Source organism: Cyrtonyx montezumae, unplaced genomic scaffold, assembly GCF_038088225.1.
Source record: "Cyrtonyx montezumae isolate F1298 unplaced genomic scaffold, pur_monq_1.0 scaffold_2, whole genome shotgun sequence".
Classification (NCBI taxonomy): Eukaryota; Metazoa; Chordata; class Aves; order Galliformes; family Odontophoridae; genus Cyrtonyx; species Cyrtonyx montezumae.
The window spans coordinates 43018993-43043180 of record NW_027071936.1 but is presented as its reverse complement, the minus strand read 5'-3'; the positions used below and the strand labels follow the sequence as shown (position 1 = coordinate 43043180).

Here is a 24188-nt window from a genome sequence, read left to right as displayed (position 1 = left end):
GTTAAAAAAAAAGTTGGAGACTGGAGACAGTAAAAAAAATTCAGTTCTACAGAATAAGATACTCAAATTGTCATTTTTAATTTAAAAAATATAAATACATTTTTAAGTCATTGAAATCTTGATATTTATGCTGACCTGTACTGAGAAAAGGAGCAGTTTTGTACCACGAGAAACAGGCTCATAATCACACTGATTTCCTTGTGTGACTCAAGGCAACTTCTCCATCTATCCACTTCCCTCAAAAGGGGTGCTTTGCTTGGAATTAAGAATTGGACTCTTCAGATCCATGCCCAATTTGAAGTTCTGCATGTATGTAAAACGAGAAGCACGACATAAATGCAGGAAGTTAAGCCTTTATGCTAGAAAAGTCATTAGGAACTAGCATACTTCATCATCATTCACTCTGTCCTTTCCCTATCCCACCTACCTAATGCAGGTAACCTGTGTCTGTGTCTCTCCCGTACCCCACGTGATGCAGGTAATCTACCGCCAGCACTAGAGGCTTCCAAAACATCGGCTTTCATTCCAACAGTAGCAAATGAAGGAGGAAAACACTGGACTGTTAATGAAGTCAGAGCTCTGATACACATATGGTCAGACAAAAATATCCAGCAACAACTGGAGGGGACAGTGAGAAATAAAAGAATATTTGAACAGGTTGCTGCTAGACTTCAAAAGTTTGGAATTGACAGGGACTGGAAGCAGTGCAGGACAAAATATAAAAACCTGAAACATGAATACAAGAGCATAAAAAATGGCCAAGACTCAGGGAGTACAAGTAGAAGCATGAAATTTTTTAATGAACTGGATGCTATTCTGGGGCACGGTACCATGGAACAAGCAAGTAAATCAGATAATGAGGAAAGTGAAAGGCCTCCAGAATGGACAGAAGCAAAATCAGGAAAGGACTCCACAGGTAAGTACTCCAGTTTCCCACATATCATTTAAAATTTTTAGTTTTAAATTTTTTTGCATCAGCAGTCTTAAAAAAGAATCACAAAAACCAAACAGGTAGATGAACCAATTTGCTGGGTGGGGTGGTGAAGGAACCCGAAGTAGAAATCTACTGTTTTGTCAGTAGTTCACTTAATATTGTTCAGCGACTGCCTCCAAACATGTTTTTTTTAGAACTAGGAAACAAAAAGAGGAGAACAAAATGAAGAGAAAGAGATACAGGGAGACGATTGTAATCAAAATCAAGTCTGATACTGTTGGAGTTTAGATGAGAGAGAGTCAAGAGATTGTCTGACTGCTACTGGACAAATGAAGATATTGAACAAAAGACATCTATAGTTAACAGCCATAGCTAAAAAATAATGTTTATTTTTCCCATGTTGTCCAATAAATCCAGTTTTACTGGCCTTTTGAGTTAGGTTCCCCAACTAGCGATAACTGTTGTAAAAGTAGCAGAATGTCATAAAGAATCCTGGCAGAACGGTTAATTGCTTTTGTTTGTTTACTGATAGATAACTTCACCTGAATGGAGTAAAGCAGAATTAGAGAAGACTGATGAAAATACACTGCATAATAGTTTTGGGGTTTTTTTTTTGTTTTTTTTTTTGAATGTATGTACAAGCAGGAACAGGCATGTTGTTTAATAACAAAATTAAAATTAAAACCATTTATTACACAGTAAAAATCCTACACGGTAGATGAGATTATGGCCAGAAATATAAGCCTAGCAGGTTAATGGAAGAAATCAATAAAGAAAAATGTAAAGATGAGTGGATAGTCTGATCAAAAGCTATGAGAGTGTTTTAGAGAAGTTTCACATTTTAGTTGCTGTTTCTAAACTCTTTGTTTATGCATCTACTGACTGCCGGCATAAAGAGGACCATAGGTTGGATGGCTCATTTGATTTGACACAAAACAGCTGTTCTGTAGAACATAAACACAGTGTCCTAATTAACATAGCATTATTTACACAGAAATACCCGGAGACACAGGTGAAGAGGACTCTGTTAGTAATTTGTCTGAAGACCTACAGGTTGCAGTTACAAAGAAAGTTTCTGACCCAGGTAAACTGAAAAATCTTCTATTTTATATAAATTCCTAAATTTAGTAACCTCAGATGGATTTCTAACATAAGCATGCATTGTAACAACAATCAGAAATGCAGAGGCCTTCAAAACAAAAGACGCCACAGCGATAACCACACTTGTAATAATTATAGGCACATGCATGCGCATTTAGAGTGCTCTGATAAATTTGATAATAACAGTCTAGTAAATAATCCTTTTGAAGAGTAAGGGCCCAAGAAATAAAGAAGAGGCTATTGGTTCAAGAAAGTTAAGCAGAACTTATTACTGCATTTACTTAAGTAGTACATCTCCAAGGCACATAATTATTCATCTCCTGTGCGCAAGCTAATACAGAATTCTCATTTTCATGATATGATTTGGTCAGTATTTAACAGAATTCTGTCAACATTCACACCAGGGGGCAGAATTTCATTTCAGAGTATCACCTTCTATCTCACGGTGGACATTGAAAATGAAAATTATATACTCCTAACAAAGAAACATTACACTTACTTCTGAAAGCATAACTTCTGGGGAAAGTGGGAGCTCTGCACTGAGCTAGAGGCATGCATGAAAGTTCAAAAGGCTGAAATGTGCGTCTCTCCTTGACAGAGAGGACCTAAAAGTTTCCTTCAGTAGCATGAGGCAGAATGTACTCATAAAAAAGGTGTTAAGGAGTACTGGAACAGAATTTAAAATGGTCTAAAGTAAACTTGAAAGGTTTTAATGTCAAATTAAAAAAATCTTCTGACAGATGATGTTATTGTAAATACTTCTCCAGAGAATATGGCAGCTTTTCATACAAGGAAAGAAACAGCTATGACAACTAAGTAAAGAAACAGTTGATGATGAGAAGTTATTTGAGAGGTTATTTGAGCTATTCTGGGCAATAGCATTCTTGCTTTGTCACTCAAGTGTAATTAGATTTATTAAATTGTTTACTCACAAGGAAATACGCAACTAGCTTTCTACAAGATCACCATGGACACCTGAGGCACACATTAGGGATAAAACAAGTTGTCACAGAAAGTGCATATTCTAAAGGGACCTCACCTGGAAAGAGACAAAATATATAAGAAATCATAACCACTATTCAGTGAGATCTACTCAAGACAATTTTTAAAGTGCATCAAATTCCATTTTCCCTCATCAGGAGGTGAAAGTACTACATTGTAATAATACACAGACTCAGCACAGCAGTGCTGTCCTAAGTCTTAGTTTTCAACTGCTCCTGTGTAATATTGTAACTTTGAATTGCAAAAATCTGAACCAGTTAGGAGAATGTTAACTGTATACTCCTGACTTGGTTCTAAGCACTCATTTGTAGCAATCCTTTAGACAGTGTAGCACTTATATAGCTTCCATGCTTATCGTTTCCCTTTTCAAATATGTGCATTTAAATGGCATTTTTTGTTTCTGGGTAATTGCAATTGCAATCTCATTTTGTAGGCAACGAATAAAATTGCAAGTATTTCACTGTATGTTTCTCCAGCTTAGTCTATCCACTCTGAATACTACTGTTCCAACTTCTGTGGGGAAAAACAAGCAAAAACCAGCACCCATGCTTGATATGATGCAGTTTCAGTTTCCAAAATCCTTTTCTCCGTTCCCAAATGAACAACACAGGATCAAATTATTTTATCACAGGTGGTGAAAACTACTTCATATTTAATGTTATTTATGATACCATAATTAGGTACTATATAAAGCAGAGAACAGATGTTTACTTTTTACATCACATAATCATGGGCACCCTTTATTCTCTAATTGTGGTACTAGCTTTTCTGATAGGTAAGTGAATTTAGAGTGAAAAACTGTTAAGTAGAGAGTAAATAGTTTTGTATTCGTATAATTATAAATTGTGAAAAAGGCAAGCAGGCAGGGATACCGTGTAACAGGGATTCTTTGGTACCAGCAGAGTTCTGGCAATCCATAGCTTTTAGGATGTGACATCTTAAGGACTATTACCTATTCAGCAGAACTTTCACAGAAAACCACTTCTCAACAAGTATATAATTATAGTCTATATAAATAATAAAAAAAAAGTTAAATGAGTATAAAGAATTGTAAAATAAATAAATAAATGAGCGTAAATATTAATTCAGAAATTCAGTAAATCTTGCTCTGGGTTTTCATGCTGGGGCATCTTCCTAATTCATACATGAAGATAGCAGGCAGTGTTAAGTTTGTTTCTATGAACTAGAGACATCTGCTTTCTGGCAACTGCAGTAGCATAAAAATGCAGAGGTGTACAAGACTCCTGCATGTGCTTCTCAGGATCTTACATGTGCACTCTGAGTTATCAACCATTGTGACACTGTCACCACTGACAATTGTTATAAACAGCCCAGTCAGGTATGCCACGCTCCAGCAAGGAAGATCAAGATGATATCAATCAGAAGACAAACCCACCAGTTTGGGGCAAGTACTCAGTTATTTATGTTTCATTATTTTTTCACTTCTGCACAAATGTATTTTCTACTTAAAGAGTATCAAATGTCCACCTGAGAAGATATAGACAGAGATAAGTAATTCCTTACACATTCCCTGACAGACTGAAACTCAAGTTTCCCTCACAGCATTGTGCTGGAAGACCTCCAGACAGAGTGGCCAGCAGAGAGCGCCAGAGCCCTGCATCAATCACAAAACCATTCTCCTGGCAAAAAACAGCCGAAGAATGTCAGGGGTCACTGCAAATTTTTTCCTTTCCTGATTGCAGTTATCCATATTAAGTCAATCTGGAAGTAAAAACATATTTAGTCACTTTTAATGTTGTTTTGTAAAACATGAGATTGCTTTTAAGGGCAGCTAATTCCAGAAATCTATTTAGAAGAGCCAAATCAGTCTCCATGCACAAGCACATGTTCCAAATGTGTCACTGCAGCATTACCACACAGACTGTGTACAGGTATTTTATTGAATCTGAAGTACCATGGGAAACAACAGTGAAAATAAAGACAAGACTCCAAGGAATGCCATCAGACCAATGTAAAAACTATGTTTTGTTTCCAACAACTTGCTTTTCTTGTCATTATTTTTTAATTTGATGCACTGCTTACATTACTGTATGTCTCTCTAGGGAACAAATTTCTGATAAATTGTGACACTACCAAGGTATGTTATTAAGAAAACACCTTTTTGAAATGGTTGTTTAAAGTTAAGGTCTTAAGTCAGAACATAAGGTATTCATGTTGGCTTCTTTTGCATACTGACTGTTATGTGCACAGAATTTTTAAATGTACAGATATAAAGTAAAAAGAGTACATTTTAGTGCATGTGCCTTAGGCTGGTATGAAGTAGATGTACTTTTATACTATACACACTACGGATGAGGGTAAGGATTAGGAGACATTACTAATCTTGCCTCATGAGCCAGGACACAGGATAAACAGCAATAGTGAAGACAGCACTGGAAGAGAACATAGCTTGTTATCAGTCTGAGGAAGTAAAAGGAAAGATTGCTACAGGATTTTTCAGGTGCCTTTGTGAGCAATACTTCAGATTAAGCATATTTGCTGGCAATCATCCACAGCTTAACAAAACATTGAGGGTGGAGCCAGCATCTTTTATACATGGCAGAAACAGACTATGGTTTGTTCTGTTTGGCTCAGTCGTGCTCTCCTCATGCCCTCCCCCAAAAACTCAAACAAGTGGCTTAGAAAAAAAGCCAGGCTATCTATGCACACATGCTTGGCTCACCAGAAAAAAAAAGAAGGAAAGAAAAGCACATGATGCTGGTCACATCATAAAGAATGCCTGATGCAAACAAGTCTGTATTGATTCAGGGGGTAATTTTTAATAAAATGGCTATAGAACGCATGTCATTGCTCAATGTTTATGGGCAATATTCTTGAATGGACTGAGGCTAGGAGTCAGCAGCTGCTGTCATTGATCTGCAGCGTGGCCTTCAACGTGTAATCTCTGTATACCGGTTTCCTCACCTAGGCATGATGATTGGAGAGACCACTTGCATCATCTGCCAATTTGTCCGAGGGCACAGGGGTGGAGTTCCCCATTAAACAAGGGAGAACCAATGACAGAGGTGCAGAGCTCTCCTCCCCGTGGAGGAGAGCCCATGGACCCACTGTCAGTGTGCCCAGAGCCTGGGCCCCAACAGTGAGGTAAGCTCTGCCACAACTGCATCAGGGGGGATGCTCTGAGGACAGGACTGTAATACTTGTCTCTATCAAGCAAGCAATCACTCCTGCAGATCAATTATCCAGGCAGAGTACCCTGATGTCAGTGAAAGGACTCATGGACCAACTGGAGCTAATTCAGTGACTCTTGGCATCAGCCACCTGGGAGTCTTCCAATATTTCACTGTGTATCAAAACACCCCTTACAAAAGTCACCATCTTGCCCATTCTGCTGCATACAGGTTTATCAGCTACTGTTATTTACAACCACCAACAGGGAACAATTCTAAAAAATCTGATCCAGATTTTACTAACTTAAGAGTTAATACATTTCATCCATAAACTTACCCTGACAAGTTGTTACATGATGTTCTAGAGTTAATTTATTTTATAATAGCTTACACTAGGCTTTTAAGCCCAGTGTTGTCAAGAAGTGATAAGTCTCAAATTAAGAGATGCAATCTCTAGCAGTAGTTAACATTACAGACATTCTCAAGTTGGTGGTCCTAGAGACATAACTTAAGAACTGTTTAGTTAATAACAGTTCCAAATCTTTGTTGCAGAAACCTTTGAAGATGAGGAGGACTTCAGCAATTCCACCCTGGCAGCTCTGGAAGCTACACAAATAAAGAAGGAGATGATTGATATAGGTAAGTGAAGACTGCGTTCTGACACTTATAACAGCATGTTCTACTTTAATGGGAACTGCAGATTCCTGAGATTCATATGTTACTCCCACATGTTATACTAATTCTACTTCTAGGTTATGATAAAACTTGTTTTTTTGCTTGATTTCATAGTGGGAAAAATGCATAAACAGTTACCTCTCCTTCCCTCCATGAATAAAAAGATTATATTTCACCTGACAACATATTTCTTATGCTACACGTGATAAACGTGTGTTTGTTTGTGACACAAATACAGGGTTTTTTTATACCCAGCTACTGGAGGGTGATCTGGCAGACTAAATAGCTGTCTCAAACACTAAACATTTTATGCCTTGTCTGTCTTCAAACTATTTCATGACAATCCATTAAATTTCATGCTATTCACTATTCAACAGTTTGCATAAATACTCTGCATCATCTTACCTGTAAAACTGAAATCAGAGAGTTGTACATTCAATGACAAATGTTCAGGAAATTTATTAAAATCACTTAAAATTGCCATTAGAATTACATGCAGGATATTAACCTTCTGGACGAACTGAACACAGAAGCCATGGATGCTCATGGGAGAAAGGCATTAGAGAAGAATAACGATGACATTGAAATCTACTGTCCTGATATCCTGGATCAAATTCTACTTTTACAGTATTACTGTTTATATCCAGAATTTAAATGAAAGAATTAAAAAAAAAATATTACTGCGATTTTGCAATGAAAATTCTTTGCCCTCTGAGACTGAAAGTTTACACCGTAAGAATGTTTCCACTGTATGCATCAGTATTTCTGCAATCCAGGCAAGGAGCTGTCCTTGGCAATTATGTTATCTGAATTTGGTTGTTCAGACCCCCTGTCCAGCACAGCTTTTACAATTGTTTACATAACTGTAAGGAGCATGACACAGAGGACAGTACCAGAGCAATGCCATCACTGCAATGACACAGAAAACACAGATTACATTAAGGATAAAGTAAGACCATGTCCCTGAAAGTTCAGGGGCATAGCAAGGCCACCCTAATGCAAAGAGGAGAGTTCATACACAGTGACAGAATACAAATGATTGCTTTAGACACACCAATCCTCTTTGCTTGTCACATAATATCCACTGAAGACAGCACTCACGACAGAAATACACAAACACCACTGCCAAAAGCACAATGGGATTAGAGTGTATGGCTGAGAGAATGAATATCTGATGAAAGGAAAGCCATCTTTCTTGGGTCAGTTTAAAAAATAAATAAATAAACAAACTGCTCAAGAGCCCAGGAGTAAAATCACAGAACAGTTTGGGTTGGAAGGGGCCTTTAAGATCACCTAGTTCCAACCCGATACGTCCCTCTGAATCTGGTGTGCTAGTGCTCCCTTTGGGTTCAAGGTTGTATTTCCAATAGCTGAAGATGCAAGAATATTCTGAAGAATTATGGGGTACATAGTCATGAAATAGATGCTTATGAAAGACGTTTTCTTGCTAGCATCCCAAGTTAACCACACACACATTTTTTCAGTAATGTAATTTCTGATTCTAATTTTCAATAAGTTCAAGCCCTACCAGGTGTGAGTTAATCTGCAGGAGCATGCCTATACAAATGGCATCCAGAAATGGATAGAACAACTGTGCCAGTCAGTGTACACAAACATGATATGCAAATTGACCCATATGAGAGACACAAACCACTGATGTACACCTAGATGTTTAATTAAGTATTTAAACTTGTGTGCTGAATCTACAGCTACCTTCTGGGGAACACAATAGCAGAAAGAAAGATAAGGCTTATGAGATATGCTAATAGATTATTTGATTTTGGAAGGCGTGTAGCAGAAGAGTTGTTATAACTCTTTAAGACTAATGGGTTGTGACACTTTTAATTAAGACAGGCGTTACCTACAGAAAATGGGAGTAGTCTCAGTGATTAATTTGCCTATGACCACTTTCTTTAAACCCGTGTGTTTCTATAGAAGATGATTCTATAAGCTCTACCTCAGAAGACAGATCATGTACTCCACTAGCAAAGCAGATAGTCAACACAGGTGAGTATTAATTTCCATGCATTTACTCTGAAACAAAATTCCATCGAAATTTCAGTATTAAAGTTGAATCAATCAAATCTCTACTATAAACACTACATCACTTTATTTGCTTTCGTCTCCAGTCCTAAGACTGCATATACAGTTTAGTTTCTTATCTCTACTCCCTATTAATTATCTCTATTCTATTAATTCAGAGAATTATTATAAATGTTAATTAATCCTTCAGCTTGTTACTTAATCATTAACATATTTATGTATAACTCAGCAGTATTTGGTTGCTTCATTATATTTTCAGATAATCATATCCCCTTGGAAGAAGCACAAAATCACTTTAAAGTTATTACAGTTAATGATACTGGAACAGGAAAGCACTGGAGTGACAATGAAGTCAGAGCTCTGATAAATATATGGTCAGATGAAAAGATACAGCAAATGCTTGAAGGGGCAACAAGAAATAAAGAAATATTTGAGGAAATTGCCAGAAGGTTAATGAAACGTGGAATAGACAGAGACTGGAAACAATGTCGCACAAAATACAAGAACCTAAAATATGAATATCGTGCACTGCAGAAAGAAAATGAACACCTTGGTAATCCCAGGAGAAAAATGAGATTTTACGATGAAGTTGACTGCATCTTAAGAAGACAGCCACTAGGTCCATCGAGCTGGGGTTGTGAAAGTTCAAGCCTCCTATCAGGTACTAAAAACTTCAGTAATGAGATAAAGTATTTAAACAGAATGCTAAAGTTGCCTGTTGACCCATGTTCTAGGGGTGAAATACATGGTCATAATGAGGAAGGAAAATAACTACAGAATGTGTATCTGGACTTGATGATCCTTGTGGATCACTTCCAGCTCAGGATATTCTATGTATGGTCAAATAGACAATACTCAAAGAATAGCAGTGGTCGTTGGAGGAGTTCAGAAGTAAAAAAAATTACCAAAAAGTACGAACACATGAAGTGTTCAGTGTTATTGGAGAGTCTTCGTGACTTCATGACAGGTTTTAGAGGTGATCCAACATGCATGTAAAGCATTTACGGATAGAGAGCTGCAAGCCAATACCAAGTACAAGGGCTCCAAACAAGCAAACTTCATTAATTCAATTCACACCAGCCAGGAGAGAAAAAAAATCCAGAGTTGTGATGTATATTTGAGCTCTTGTAATTATTACCTGACTGAAGCAGGGGCAGATGCCCTTGAGAGTGAAAGCAGTCAGGTAGATCAGATGCACACATACAGCAAGTTTGCCAAAGCATCTTAGAGCTCCGCAAATTATGGTAAACCATAACTGTGATTTCTGTCAACATATTAGATAATAATTTGCAATGTTACAAATATCAGTTGAAGATTTGAACCAGTTTGGTAGCAGAGGACAGATGGACAGCTTGAGTAGAAATGGCTGAAACCATCAGGTGAGGGGTCTGGAGCACAAGTCTTATGAGGAGCGGCTGAGGGAGCTGGGATTGTTTAGCCTGGAGAAGAGGAGGCTCAGAGGAGACCTTATTGCACTCTACCACTTCCTGAAGGGGGGTTGTCGTGAGGAGGGGGTGGGCCTCTTCTCCCTGATAAATAACGACAGGACGAGAGGGAATGGCCACAAGTTGCGCCGGGGAAGATTTAGATTGGACCTGAGGAAGCATTTCTTTTCTGAAAGAGTGGTCAGGCACTGGAATGGCCTGCCTAGGGAGGTGGTTGAGGCACCATCCCTAGCACTGTTCAAGAAGCGTTTAGATGAGGTGCTAAAGGATTTCATAAGTTCATAAGGTTGGAAAGGACCTACAAGATCATCTAGTCCAACCATCCTCCTATCACTATCTCTACCCAACTACTAAATTAAGTCCTTTAGCACCTTTAATTTAGTAGTTGGGTTGAGATAGTGATAGGAGGATGGTTGGACTAGATGATCTTATAGGTCCTTTCCAACCTTATGAACTTATCCTTAAGGCAGCTGTCCTCACTCACAAATCCGAACACTACTGAGATGTCCAGTGGCACCATCTTGCAGTGCCATCAGTTGCAGCTGGAATTAAGTCCACAGGGACACGAGATAACACTATTTCCCACATCCCTTGTTCTTACTCTAAATGATATTCTTAAAACTTCCACTTTCTTCCAAATCTAGGAACTGCAGACACTACCACTCATTTCTACTCTTTTTAAACGCGTTTTTTCAGCACCAAGAATATTCGAGCCAAACTGATTGCTTTATATTTTACTATGCTAGAAAAGGACTGTGTAACCTGTGCTGTGAATGCTGCTGCAGAACACAGGAAAATAATAACCATTTATAAAAGGTGCTTTAATTATTAGCTTTGCTGAGGCATCTGTCAAGCAAACATGTGTCTTCACCCTGATCTTGTGTGCTAGTCTAGTACCTAACTTTTCTAGGAGACTCCTATTGCTCCAAGTCACTCGTCCCAGTGCATTTGCTTTTATGGTATTCAGGTATTTTGGTTTCTGACTAGGTTTTTAGCATCTCTGCAAAATACTTAAGTCTACTTGCTTCTCTCTTAAGTTTCAGTGGGAGATGTTACAACAAACACAGGATCCTTGGGTATCAAGAGAAAAGCATGGACCGATGGTAAGAGCCTCTGACTTTTTAAAGCACCTATGCATTACTGTTGAATTGAATGCCATATACTAGTTCACACTTAAAAAACAAAACCAAAAAACAATCCTAGAACTTAACACCATCCCCCAAACATTCTTCTTGTACCATCAACAGTCTGTAAAAGAAAACTCCATATTAAAACATGAGCCAGGAGGAAGAAGTGCAATTCCTTTGAGTCCTCATCCATGATAAATATGAGGAAAACATCAGGAAGTAATTTTCTGATTTAAAATAATCAAATGCAAGGGAAAAAAAAGAAAAATTAAAAAGAGGAAGCTGTTTGAATAACCTTTGCTGCTCAGAAGAAAATAATGACAATATCACAGTCATGGTTGTGGTTTCTTCATATTATACTATGTAGTCACCATTTTGTGCTTTTTTCTTCATATTATACTATGTTTTCACCATTTTCTGCACAAAAGAAAAGCAAATTAAGACAGCTATTCTCAAAGAAATATGTTAGATAATCAACTGTGAGAGAAAAATGAAGGGATGGACAAATATACACAATACGCAGTCTGATACAGGAAAGGACAGGAGCTATTTTCATTCCTGCCAACATTGGCAAGACCTAAATGATCAAAAACTTCCACAATGAGGAGTAAGAAAGCCAGTTTTTAGGAAGCTCCCCCCCATTGTCTATCTGCAGAGAAACAAACACAAACAGATCCAAACACTATAAAATTTTTGAATTTAAGCTGCTCAGTGCACTGTCACAAACTACCCTAAAAGGACTAATTTTATGTGATTAAATACACTTTGATTTACTGTCACCTAGATAACTATGTCTTGCAGAAGGTAATAGTTAGGCAAAGCTAAAATTTTCAAATACAGGTGAGCAGCATGAGGATTTTTACAAGGTCTACTTCTCTCCTACTAGTCATGACACAGTCTCCTTATGCAACACCGGATAACGCCTGCCAAAAGAGGGTACTACAAGGCCAGCATTAGGAAAAACTAGCATGTACTAAACTTCAGACTCAGCAGTTAATTGACTTGTGCACTCTAACTAAATACTTCGCTTTTATCCACAGAGATGTCACCCATTCCACTTAAGAAAAGTGCTTCTGAAAACACCATATTCCAGTTTCAAAAACTATTAACAGAGAGAGTGAACACAGTAACAGAAGGCAAAAAGTTACTGTTAGAAAGGCTTTGTAAGCAAGAAGAAGTGCAAGACCTCAACAGAACACAGCTGTATGCTCATCCATCAGCCATGCAACAGGTTGGTTTAATGAACTTTCTACCAAATTAGCATGCAAAAAGATTCTCTCAGATGGTAAGAAATTAAACAGACTTATTTGTGAGGGAAGGTCACTTACATGAGTACATGGTTGCTCCTTTTTGATTTATTCACCTTCAGTTATTTAAACAGAAAAAGGTATGAGTTTCTATCACAATCCTTAACGATGAGATTTTAGGAGTGGCATCAGTCTAATAAAAAAATATAACTTCTCCCTGTATGCCATGGCTCACCTACATGACACAAATAACAGGCTTAATTGAAAGCAAATACTACTCTGATTAAATAAAGCATCTACACTTAACATTTCAACCCATCAAACATGACCATCATAGCAACTTAGAAATGTTTATGTAACTATACAATTCCACGAGCGCAAGGGTAACACTGCATAAACAAATTGAAGATGATTTGATAACTCACTGCAACAAGATTCCCTCTTTATTCTTACTGGATCCCCATAAATCAGTTCAGTTTGCTAATATGACATGAGAACTAGCCTAGTCAAAAAAAAAAAAAAAAAGAAAAAGGAAAAAAAGAAAAAACTATATTCTGTGTAGGAAGTGAACAGAAGCAGCCCTGCAGGTTCTCAGCTGTGCTAGCCCTCACCTGGAGCAGCTCAAATGTTAGATTGGTTGTACTGTGTCTGGCCTCACAGAAGAAAGGGTAACTTTGGGAAGGAACTTTGAGGAAGAAGACAAACTTCACTTAAAATTCTGAGTAACACACTCTGAGGATTGCAGTCTTTCCAAAGCTTTGCTGTCATTCAGTACAACCCCACGTACACCCCCAGATCCTTTCTCCTCTCTCAGAAAATAAAAAATGAACTTATTTTATTCATTAAAATAAGCAGATCTTTCAAGAAACACACATTTAAATGGTATTGTTCAGATGACAACTGCACAAAAGCATGGAGGCAAGTGACTGTCCATATTCTTAGTAGCTCAGAGCAGGTAATTGCAGAATGTACTTTGAAATCTATGTATGGAAACTGTTCAACTCAACACTATAGGGTAGGCACAAAGCAAGAACTGACAGGAGGAGAAAAAAAAAAAAAGAGTACACGGCTTTCTAAGGAAAATGTGTTTTTTTCCTCTCAGAAAACATGCCTGCACTTGCCAGAGAGCAGGATTTACCTAACAAACAAATGTGCAAAGAAGGTGGATCTGCTTTTGTGTATTTTACTTTGTGACTACAAAGCACAGCTTGTTTTTTTTTTACAATTGTTTTAACATTCTTTATCATTCTTTTTTGCCACTCACATTTAATTTCAGATAGTAGTGGTGAGAGATCAAATGTGTAGGGGCATTTGGCATCATCTAATATTTACTTGCTACTCCCACTTATTCATAACAGTTAATTGACTTGAATATACAGGAAGGTTAGACAGACAAATCCAAGTGGCATGTTAGAGACAAAATAACATGAACATTGCATTTAGAATTCCATCTGCCTAGAGCTATGGTCTATCTCCTTCAGACAGTACTGCCCAGGGCAGTGACAATGGGCCAAATCCAGTATCAATAAAATGAAGGACTTCTCAGAAAATTCCCTTGAAAATAACAATTACTCAAGCCAATAGTCTCATCCTTTGAGATTATTTTTACATCCATTTGAGCTTGTGCTGTGGCTCTGCTCTGCTTTAAACCTGTAATAGTCAAACAATACATAGTCTAGGCACACTTATGAGCAAGTTGAATGGAACCTGGGTACAGACACATGCTAAATGTTAGGTGTGAGAGCTCCACAGAAAAACTGAAAGGGCATGGGAAGTACAGCTTCTTAGGAGCACGTTCTTAGGAAACACAGTATGGTTCCTGTAAAGCAGTATGGCCAGACCAAATTGTTCACATATAACTGCTCCTGATACTCTAATATTAATTACATCATGGACCTGATCCAGCTGAAAAATCAAAACCAACATGAAGGAATGACAGGAGCAGCAGTAATCCTATAAAAAACAAAGATCTTTATCTTCCCTCCTCAAATATCTGCGCTATTGCCAGAGGACCACTCCGAATAGCATAAGGACAAAACTTGTTTCTTCCCGACTTTGCAAACGAGGATACTGAACTTCTGAGGTATAGCAAATAAACGGCACAATCACCACTCTGATCTATATTAAACATTCAATTCACCTCTAAAACACACTTATTCACTGATAGGAATGGCTCACTTTATGCGCCTTTGATAGGGGTATTACTCTACAAGGTCCTCTAAATGCCCCATTTAGATTTCCTGGTAGGCCAAACTATATTTAGCCAAATACATGGAGAATAGGATTCACTGAGCAGAAGTACTTGCATTCTTGAAGGAACCACAATCACCACCATTGCTTAAAAAGCACTCTCCTCCAGACTCCCACCTTTTTCCTGCAGCAAAGTAACCTTTGTGTTGGCACAAGCACTCATGCTCAACTGAGTTGTCCAACAAAATGAACTTATTTACAGCCCCTCCAAACAACTGTGTGTTGTTGTTTTGTTGTTGTTGCTCCCCCCCCAACAAAGATCAAGGAGTGTGAGACATGGCAGACAGAGCAGACAGGATAGTTTGTTTGACACAAACCTCCCATGCCGTGTACAAGCCTCCCTCTGTGCACCAGGCTCAACTACAAAGTACGATCAGACAAGCCAATTAAGAGCAACCCTGTGAAATGAACTGGAGTGATGTATCACACCTATATGCATGACTTAACTGAAATCAATGAGAAGAAAAATTAACAGTTTCACTCTGTGGCTAGGTAAATGTGTGATGGAATTAAAGTCCATCAGCCACAATAAACATAATGGGTGTTCTTAAGTCTTCCTTTAATAAACATTTCAGTGTAAATCTGCCTCCACTTTCCAAAAATTACCATGCAGGAAGTTACATAAAAGCAGAGCAGATGCAACAGCTCTCCACGCCAAAAGGTTCCCATCCTCCTCTACCTGCAGTAGTGAGGGTTGGGGCATATAGCAGAACGAGGCTGTCCACACCTAGCAGCACTGAGTGGCCTATAAACTTACACCAATCTCAACTGAAGATAAAGTGTTAGTACATCTACATGCAATAAGCATCTCTGAAAGTACACAGGAACATTTTACCATCACACACAGCATAAACGTGCTGGTAAAATGTCATACAGGCTCAAATAATTATCAGGTAAACAACTTTCCCAGTATATTCCACAGGTAATGTACATAGGAATATGATTAATTTAAAAAACCCATCATTTAGACAATTAAAACATAACAATACTACTCTTGTCTCTGAGGATGGAGGATCTGCCAAACCCATATCGGGTTTTTGAGATTAAAAGAAGCTTAAATATACTACACAGCAAACTGTAAGGATCACTACCTATAATATAACTATGCTCCTCAGAAAACTCCCATCCAAATACTGCTGTGTCCAATTTGCTCCAGTGAAACTCAGAGTGTAAGACAGGATACCAATAGCTTGCTAAAAAGCCTTTGAAAATGTATCTTGCAGTGAACAGGACGCATAGCAAAGGTAAATAATGATATTTGAGTATGGCTATTAGAAAGAGCGGCTAATTGGAAGCAACAAGTAATTCCACTAGACAGAAGTAAAAATTTTAAACTTATATTGGTGATTATTTTGGCATCACTGTGTGAGTTTTAATAGTGGACAATAAGAGGGAAGGTACTGGAAAAATATATCTTTCTTCTCCATTTACTTTCATTCTCCTAACAAATCCCACACACAGACACAGCTGTATTCAGGCAGTATATTCAATACAGGCAGTATTCCCTGACTTAAATAGACATCCACCTGCACAGTAGAGGACTTTCAAAGACCTTGTTAAAAAAAAAGTAGTTACAGTACACAGCATTACTGCCAAAAATATTTTCCAGAGAATTTTGCAAAAAGTTAACAGAATTACACTTGTTCCAAGATTAACGTTGCAAATTTGTCCTGGTCAAGGACTTCAATGACGTTTAATAGATTTGTAACTCAAACTGCTCCTCCTCCCTTTCTCACTGGCCCCAAGAAAATCCTCTCCTTACCAATGTCCTTTAACTTGACTTCGGCATGCTGCCGGTGAATTTTACAGTGACTTTGTTCTCTAGCTTACTCTTTGTAAAGATGACTTAGAATACCCATTTTTAAGTTTTCTTAATGTTAAACTTAGATTAGCAGTTTTAACTTCTACAGCTTTAAAGTTCCATGCATAATGAGAACTCACTGCTAGCACAGCTGTAAAATGCGCCAAAACCAGATGAAAAGCACTGAAAAATGGTCTTAAGTTAAATTAGTTCTGTGTTTTTAGTGCAGGGAAAGCCTTAGTTAGAGTGTAAGTAGGAATATGCTTAGTTTTTATTTTAATTCACAGTAAATAACCATAATGTAAAAGCCACATTCTGCCTTCTGCTACAAATGACTGCAAATTTAAGCCTCAAAATTGAGGCAGCTTTTCTTTTTCTTTTCTTTTTATTAGAGGAAGAAAAAACGTAGTTGTTGTTGCTCATATCAGTACAGTGAGACCTCATCTGTCTTTCATGGTTTACCTGCTCGTGGGCACACTCCAGAACCCAGCTGACACATACACCTGACTTTATGCAGAAGAGTTTCAGTGGCAAAAGAGCACCATTCAAATACATGCATTTGAAAACATGCTGGAATATTTTGCTGGAGCAATCCAGTGTACTGAGTTTCAAGTTTTCAGCTGTAAATATCCTTATGAAACTTCCACTGAAGTAAATCTCTCCAGTGTCTGACAATTTTTCTAACACTGTAAATATTTCACCCCAATTTAGGCCACTAAACACAATAAGCAAAGCCCTTCATGGTGCTGAAAACAACTGTATCAAGACATAAAGCACAAGGAATTCATGCCATGTGTTTTCGTGTCATGTAACAAACGCTCAATTTTATGCATATGGAAATGATTTCAAAGACCAGAAATTATAACAACTTCCCAATAGCTTTCTCTTTTTTTTTTGTGGATCATCTCAAGAATGCTTGAATATCCTAATTTTTAAAATCTACGATAAATTAAAGGACAATTTCAGACACGTATATCACGGGAGTAATTAGCAATGTAAAAGAATCTCAGGCCAGTAGTCATTACCTAAACATCCCTATTAATTTCAATGTAAGGCCTAAGGACTATATTTTCCAATGGACAATGAAACCTCTTTTAGTTGCTCAGGGCATGGTTGGGACTATCCATTAATACTTACCACACCTCTCTTTCATATTTAATCCCCTCTAAAGGGATAGGGCTAAAAGACACTTCTTAGCTTTTCAGTTTAAAAGAACAGACTTAACAAAATTTACCAATGCAGTTAATGCCATATATCTTGTTCTTGTTTTTTAAGAGATGTTCTAAAAATAAGTAAGAACAAATATGGTAGCCTGTTACCTACAGAAAGGGATATCACCTTTCACTACTTCTCACAGTAGGACGCTAAGGAAAAATACAGGGAGGTTGGAGAGAAACGTTAAAGGAGGAAATGGGAATTTTAACATCTCAGCTGTATAATAGACTTCTATTGACTGCTTGCAAATGTGTATCGAGTTGAATGAACTTTCACTTTACAGTGAAAGTAAACACATTTCATTTTACATACGCATCAAAGCTTATGTTTCCAAAAAATCATCCTTTAAAAATGTTGACACTTATTGATTTAAGAGATCAGAAGTAGGGTTGGTAGGCCTCTAGGTGCTTATTCTGTAGTTCTGTCTAACTTGCAAATTGCTTACAGTTTCAGCCACAAGGTTAGTATTACTATCATATAAAGTGCACCAGGAGATATTTGATATTAAAGAGCTCACGGAAACCAAATAGACCTGTCAAGTTCCATTAGAAAAAGAGAGGAAAAAAACTATGTATTGAAAATCATGAAACAAGTCTGCAGTAAAAATTGAGAGTTAAGTTGCAAAGTGATGAAAATACATCAATCATTTTATTTCCAACCAAGAAACTTCACCCAAGCCCAGCAGTGTTGACTGTAAGCATAAGTGGACTAAGATGTTTTCCCAGGCTCTTTACAGAAAAATGGCCCAATCAAAACTGAGGCCACTCATCACATGCCATCATTCCTTGCATTCTGTAGCTTTATCATTCGCAATAAAAATGATTTTGGTGGACACTGGCAAATACGTATAGTTCATGAATGATACACCTGCAACCCAAAGAAAACTGTTAGGATGTGTGATGTAGGGGTGCAGCACTCTACTTGTAAAAGTATATGAGACTCAGCTCTAACAGAAAAACTGAATCTATTTTCTACTGTTGGTTCAAAACAAATTTGGAGCAACCCTTACATGTTTGTGACCTGAAAACTATAAAGAACAAACCTGTGCATGTGTACTTAGAAGCAGCATGCCTCCCCGAGTTGCCATGCATGTGAACTTGCCTACTGTCCACCAAGAGGAAGTTAAGCAACATTAGGCAGGTGTTTGTACGCCAGCACGTGCGGGCGCTGCCACGAGATCACACTTTCCACAATGAATGGCAGCGAACGCAGTTTGCTTTACACAACCGTACGTATCTCAGGCAGACAGCGAGTTTTGTTTTATTACTGCGATGTATCTGAACCGCTGAAACTCCTCGAGAACCATTCTGTTTCTGTAGATTCAAGGAGGCGGGACTGCATTTAGACACGAGCATCTCACACAACGCCGGGCACGGCACGGCAGGGACGGGCAGGGCAGCAGGTCGCGGTGCTGCCGGGCCGGGGCGCATCGCCGCCGCCTTCCCGCGCGCACCGAGGTCGGGCGGAGCGCACGGACGGACCGGGGCGACGGCGCTTCGTCCGCTGCGGGCTCAGTGTGAAGCGTGCTCGGGAGCTGCTCCCGCGGGCCCAGGGAGGCTGCCCGGCTGACGCGGGCAGGGCAGGCCCCCGGCCGCACCGCTCTCCCCTCCGCCGTCGGCGAGACGTTCCCGGCCCCGCGCTAACTTCCTTCCCCCTCTCAGTGCCGCCCGTGCGGCCGCGTCCCGCTTACCTGTGCTGCAGCCCGACCAGCCCCAGGGTGATCACATGGGGCACGTCCAGCTCGGTGGGCCACACGCCGGAGGCGATGCAGCCGAACACGCCGCATTCCTCGCGGATGCCCAGCTCCTCCAGCTCCATGGCGGCACGTGGCGGCGTGGCCCGGCCCGACCCGCTCCGGTGGATCCCTCCCGCGCGTTCCTGCGGGCGCCGCGCGCAGCCAACAGCGCCGCGCCGCGCGGGGCCGCCGGTACCGAGCCGGGCGGCCTCCTCATTTACATACGGGGGCGCTCCGGCCCCGTTCCCCGCCCGGCCCCTCTCCACCCCCAACCGGGGCCGCGGGAGCCGGCATTGGCCGAGGCGCGGGACGGGGCCGCGTCTGCTCGGGGGGTGGGGATGGAGGGGCGCGGGTCGGCCCCGCCATGCAGGGCGGTGATTGGCGAGCAAGCCCCACCGCCCTGCCCGCCCGCCCCTTCCGTCGGGCCCTTCTTACCCCGCGGCGGGCCGCGTGCGCTCAGCCTTTCTCCTGTGCCTTAGGTGCCTGTTGCTGCCGCCGCCGCCGCCGCCATGGCCCCTGCTGCCTCAGGTAATGAGCGCTCCGCGACCGTTGGGTGCTGAGGGGGTGGCGGTCGCAGGGAGAAGAGCCGCGCTGGGCCGTCTGCAGGAAAGTTGCCTTTTGCGGGGCCGCCTCCTACCCGCTTCTCTTTCCCTCGCTACGCGAGCGGGGATGAGAAGGGCTCCGGCTGTACTGAGCCCTCCAGGCGGCGCCCGCAGCCCCTGACGCGCGCTGACCAAAACCTCTTCGCATCTAAAGCTCACGGAATTGTTTTATTTTCTCTCTAGAACTGAAACTTGGTAAAAAAGTTAATGAAGGTAAAACGAAAGAAGTGTACGAGCTGCCGGATATCCCGGGATGCGTTCTGATGCAGTCCAAGGATCAAATAACGGCGGGGAATGCCGCCAGAAAGGACCGGATGGAGGGAAAGGCTGCCATCTCCAACACCACCACCAGCTGCGTGTTCCAGCTGCTGCAGGAAGCAGGTTTGTACTGCGCAGGTTAATTAATGCCTGCATGCTGCAGAGGTTGTTACCCAACACTGCCAAAACTCTGACATGTTTTGTTCAGCCTTAGTTTCCAGTTCACCTTTTTCCCTCTGGTACTACAGAGTTGGATGAGTTTGGCCCAGTCATATGGAGCACTGGAGTATCTAATGTAATCTGACTGTACATCTCACTGCTACAGGTTATCCCCTGGTCTGGATGTAGCCCTGCTCCTCCCTTCTGCTGGTCAGTCCCAGCTGAGTTCCAGTTGCTCTAAAAACTGTATGATCTATTATAAAAAGTAATAGATCTCCGTTCATCAGCAGAATCATAGCTAGCGTGGTTCCATGTGTGAGGAAGAAGGCCTCTGCAGAATTGTATCTACTTCTTTACAAGTAGTTTTTCAAGTATTAGTGGTGATCGAGGTCTCATACAAACAGGCTGGTGAAGAGGAGTGTGTGACTGGATAATTTAGTATAACCTCCAGCTGCTGGCTTCCCTGGGAAGACTGTTATTGATGAATGCGTTAGGTATCTTGTCTATGTGGTCAGTAATTCACCTAATGATTTAAATATCCAGTAGACTATGGATATAGTATGCATTTTAAATGCTAAGTGCCTCAAAGATCTTTAAGTGGCTTCAGGCTTTATAGAAAACTATGCAGAATAAATTGCATTGCATTTTAAAGCAACAAAAGAACTTCCAGGGTTCTTTCTACTCTAGCTTGATTATTTGAGGGCACAAATTGCGGATAACATGAGTGCCTTATTGTTTAAGTTTGTTTGCTTTTTCGCAACTCTTCTTAACCTTAACTTCTTCAAAGGTGGTAATTTAACAAATTCTGTTAAAGTTTTCCTTTCTATTCAAAGGCTGACATTGGTTCTATTATAAAAGCACACCTATAAAGCAAAAATGAAGCCCTTTTCTTTGGCTTAAAATACCCTAAAGAGATTCAGTGCATCCCTCAAGTACAGAAAAGAGCAATATTTGGTTGTGCTTAAGCTTTAAGTTGCTTGTGACTCTTAACTGTGGAGTTTGCCTACTAATGGAACTAAGCTGCCATCCTTCTATTTAGGAATCAAAACAGCTTTTGTCAGGAAACAGAGTGACACAGCTTTCATAGCAGCTCACTGTGAAATGATCCCAATTGAATGGGTCTGCAGAAGAATTGCTACTGGCTCCTTCCTCAAAAGAAACCCTGGTGTCAAAGAAGGCTATAAGTTTTACCCACCCAAAATTGAGATGTTTTACAAGGTAAGTTTTTTTTTTTTTCCTGTGTCAATAATCAAACTTAAAGCTAAAACTCTGTAGTATCTTATTAAAAATGCTAATGAATAAGAGGTTGCACTAGTGACTGACCTCCTTGTAAGGAGCTGTCAGTTCTGTCATCCTGATGTTTTCTTGTGTTCACATCCAAGAGTTGTTTTAAGTGCATGTGTTGCAATACTGTCTCAGAAAGCCATAAAAGAATAACAACCCAAAGCATATAAGGTAGGTAACTCAGAAAAAGAGCTTTTGAAGATGTTGAATGGTAAAGAGTATATTTAATACAGCTTTTTTTAACAGTGTTATTTTCTAATGGCTTTTTTTTCCTCTTAGCATACTGAACTTACATGCTTTATCTGTTTGGTTTCCTTAATAGGATGATGCTAATAATGATCCACAGTGGTCTGAGGAGCAGCTAGTTGAGGCAAAATTCTGTTTTGCTGGACTTACTATTGGGAAGACTGAAGTGGATATTATGGCTCGTTCTACTCAAGCTATTTTTGAGATTCTGGAAAAATCATGGCAGCCCCAAAACTGCACTCTGGTGGACTTGAAGGTATGAAAATCTGATTTCCCATAATCCTAGTTTTGACAGGAAATGTATCACTACAGTTCCTTACAGAGGGTTCTTATTGTCTTTATAGATTGAATTTGGTGTTAATATTTTGACCAAAGAAATTGTTCTTGCTGATGTTATTGATAATGATTCATGGAGACTGTGGCCATCCGGAGACAGAAGCCAGCAGAAGGACAAACAGGTAACTCTAAATTTAAAGTCAATGGGAAAGGAGAAGGATTAAGAAAAGTAAACCTCTGCCTATAGCTAAGCATCTGTTTTTCAGAATGGCTTTATTATAGATACTTATGTTGTTACAGAGTAGCTTGTAAGATATTTAGCATCCAAGTCTGTTATCTTTAAATAGTGGGGGAGAGTAAGGAAGCAGGGGTATTACTTGATCATCATGGAACTTAAATCAGAGAGCAGAACTGCTTTATTTCATTGTTTAACGGATCACCTAGTGTCCTCCTCAAGTGAACTGCTTTGACTGTACTTTTGTTCATCTAGCTAAAATAAGGTACACGATAACGTCACGCGGAACCATGGTTGGCTAGTGCAGTGCTGCTGCAGGCAGTCACAGCGCTATAAATTCCAACTTTAAATGTTTCCCTAAGCTTCCCCATTGGAAGCTATTGAAACCTTGACAGCCTTGTGGCTAAAAGCCTTTCATGTTACAAATAGCCATGAATTCTAACATAGGTTTATTTTTAACTGAGAGTGTTTGACACTTGTTTACTTCTTTTTGGATGCAAGAAAAAAAAACACATCCACTTTCTTATTTTCATAGACTTAAAGACCTTGCTCTTTAAATTTCATTTTCTATGTAAAGAAAACGGAGTCACTTTAGCATTCTCCTGTATCTGTCAGCTCCTCTTCCTTCCCAGAAGTAGCATAAATACTTGAACTATTTGTACCAGGTATGGTAGCAAAATGAATTCTTTTTTTCTGAAGCAAAACATTAGCTTTAATGTTCGCTTGTGTTTGTTTTTTTTCCTTTTCAGTCATACCGAGACCTGAAGGAAGTGACTCCTGAAGCACTGCAGATGGTTAAGAGAAACTTTGAATGGGTTGCAGAAAGAGTAGAGGTATTCTGTGTTGGCTTTTGTTTTTTTCTAATGAACAGCATATCTAGTCTCTGATAACTGTGTCTTCAGTCCTGTTGACTGTTTTTTTCTTGTTTTCCTTCTGACTTAACTCTTCCTTGTAGTTGCTTCTGAAAACAAAGAGCCAAGGTAGAGTTGTGGTGTTGATGGGATCTACTTCTGACCTTGGCCACTGTGAGAAAATAAAGAAGGCATGTGCAACCTTTGGAATTCCTTGTGAGTTAAGAGTAACTTCTGCTCACAAAGGGCCAGATGAAACTCTGAGGATCAAAGCGGAATATGAAGGTAAATATCAGAACTGATGATTGAGAATGGGCAATATATGTACAAAAATGATTTGTCAACTTAAGGAGTTCTGTAGGTTGTTTTTTTCCAGAGTTTTTTGTTCATTGAACATAACAATAAGCTGTTACAATGCAGTTCTACTCTTAATTACATAATAAGTTATAGACTGCACTAAGCAATTATGAAGTAATGTATTGTTTCAGAGCTTCTGTTACTCAAAAGCTTGAGCTCTGCTTTTCTGTCAGTACCTGAACTTCTTTGCCCAAGCTAATACCCGCATCAGTAG

At 39.7% G+C, this 24188-nt stretch overlaps 2 protein-coding genes across 2 annotated transcripts in view; one reads left to right on the top strand and one right to left on the bottom strand.

Moving 5' to 3' along the window:
• Positions 1-20162, bottom strand: part of PPAT (phosphoribosyl pyrophosphate amidotransferase) — a 41341-nt gene extending 21179 nt beyond the window's left edge. The window contains exon 1 of the mRNA XM_065737008.1: positions 20142-20162. The gene's annotated coding sequence lies outside the window, so the exon portion shown is untranslated. The remainder of the gene's footprint in view (positions 1-20141) is intronic.
• Positions 1-24188, top strand: part of PAICS (phosphoribosylaminoimidazole carboxylase and phosphoribosylaminoimidazolesuccinocarboxamide synthase) — a 34147-nt gene that overhangs the window by 7429 nt on the left and 2530 nt on the right. Inside the window, exons 3-18 of the mRNA XM_065736193.1 lie at positions 479-916; positions 1929-2018; positions 6721-6807; positions 8779-8850; positions 9146-9547; positions 11369-11434; positions 12499-12718; positions 15531-15648; positions 19317-19898; positions 20186-20234; positions 20492-20689; positions 21765-21943; positions 22332-22511; positions 22600-22713; positions 23516-23599; positions 23722-23902. Of these exons, the coding sequence (XP_065592265.1) occupies positions 479-916; positions 1929-2018; positions 6721-6807; positions 8779-8850; positions 9146-9547; positions 11369-11434; positions 12499-12718; positions 15531-15648; positions 19317-19898; positions 20186-20234; positions 20492-20689; positions 21765-21943; positions 22332-22511; positions 22600-22713; positions 23516-23599; positions 23722-23902 (3060 nt within the window). The remainder of the gene's footprint in view (positions 1-478; positions 917-1928; positions 2019-6720; positions 6808-8778; positions 8851-9145; positions 9548-11368; positions 11435-12498; positions 12719-15530; positions 15649-19316; positions 19899-20185; positions 20235-20491; positions 20690-21764; positions 21944-22331; positions 22512-22599; positions 22714-23515; positions 23600-23721; positions 23903-24188) is intronic.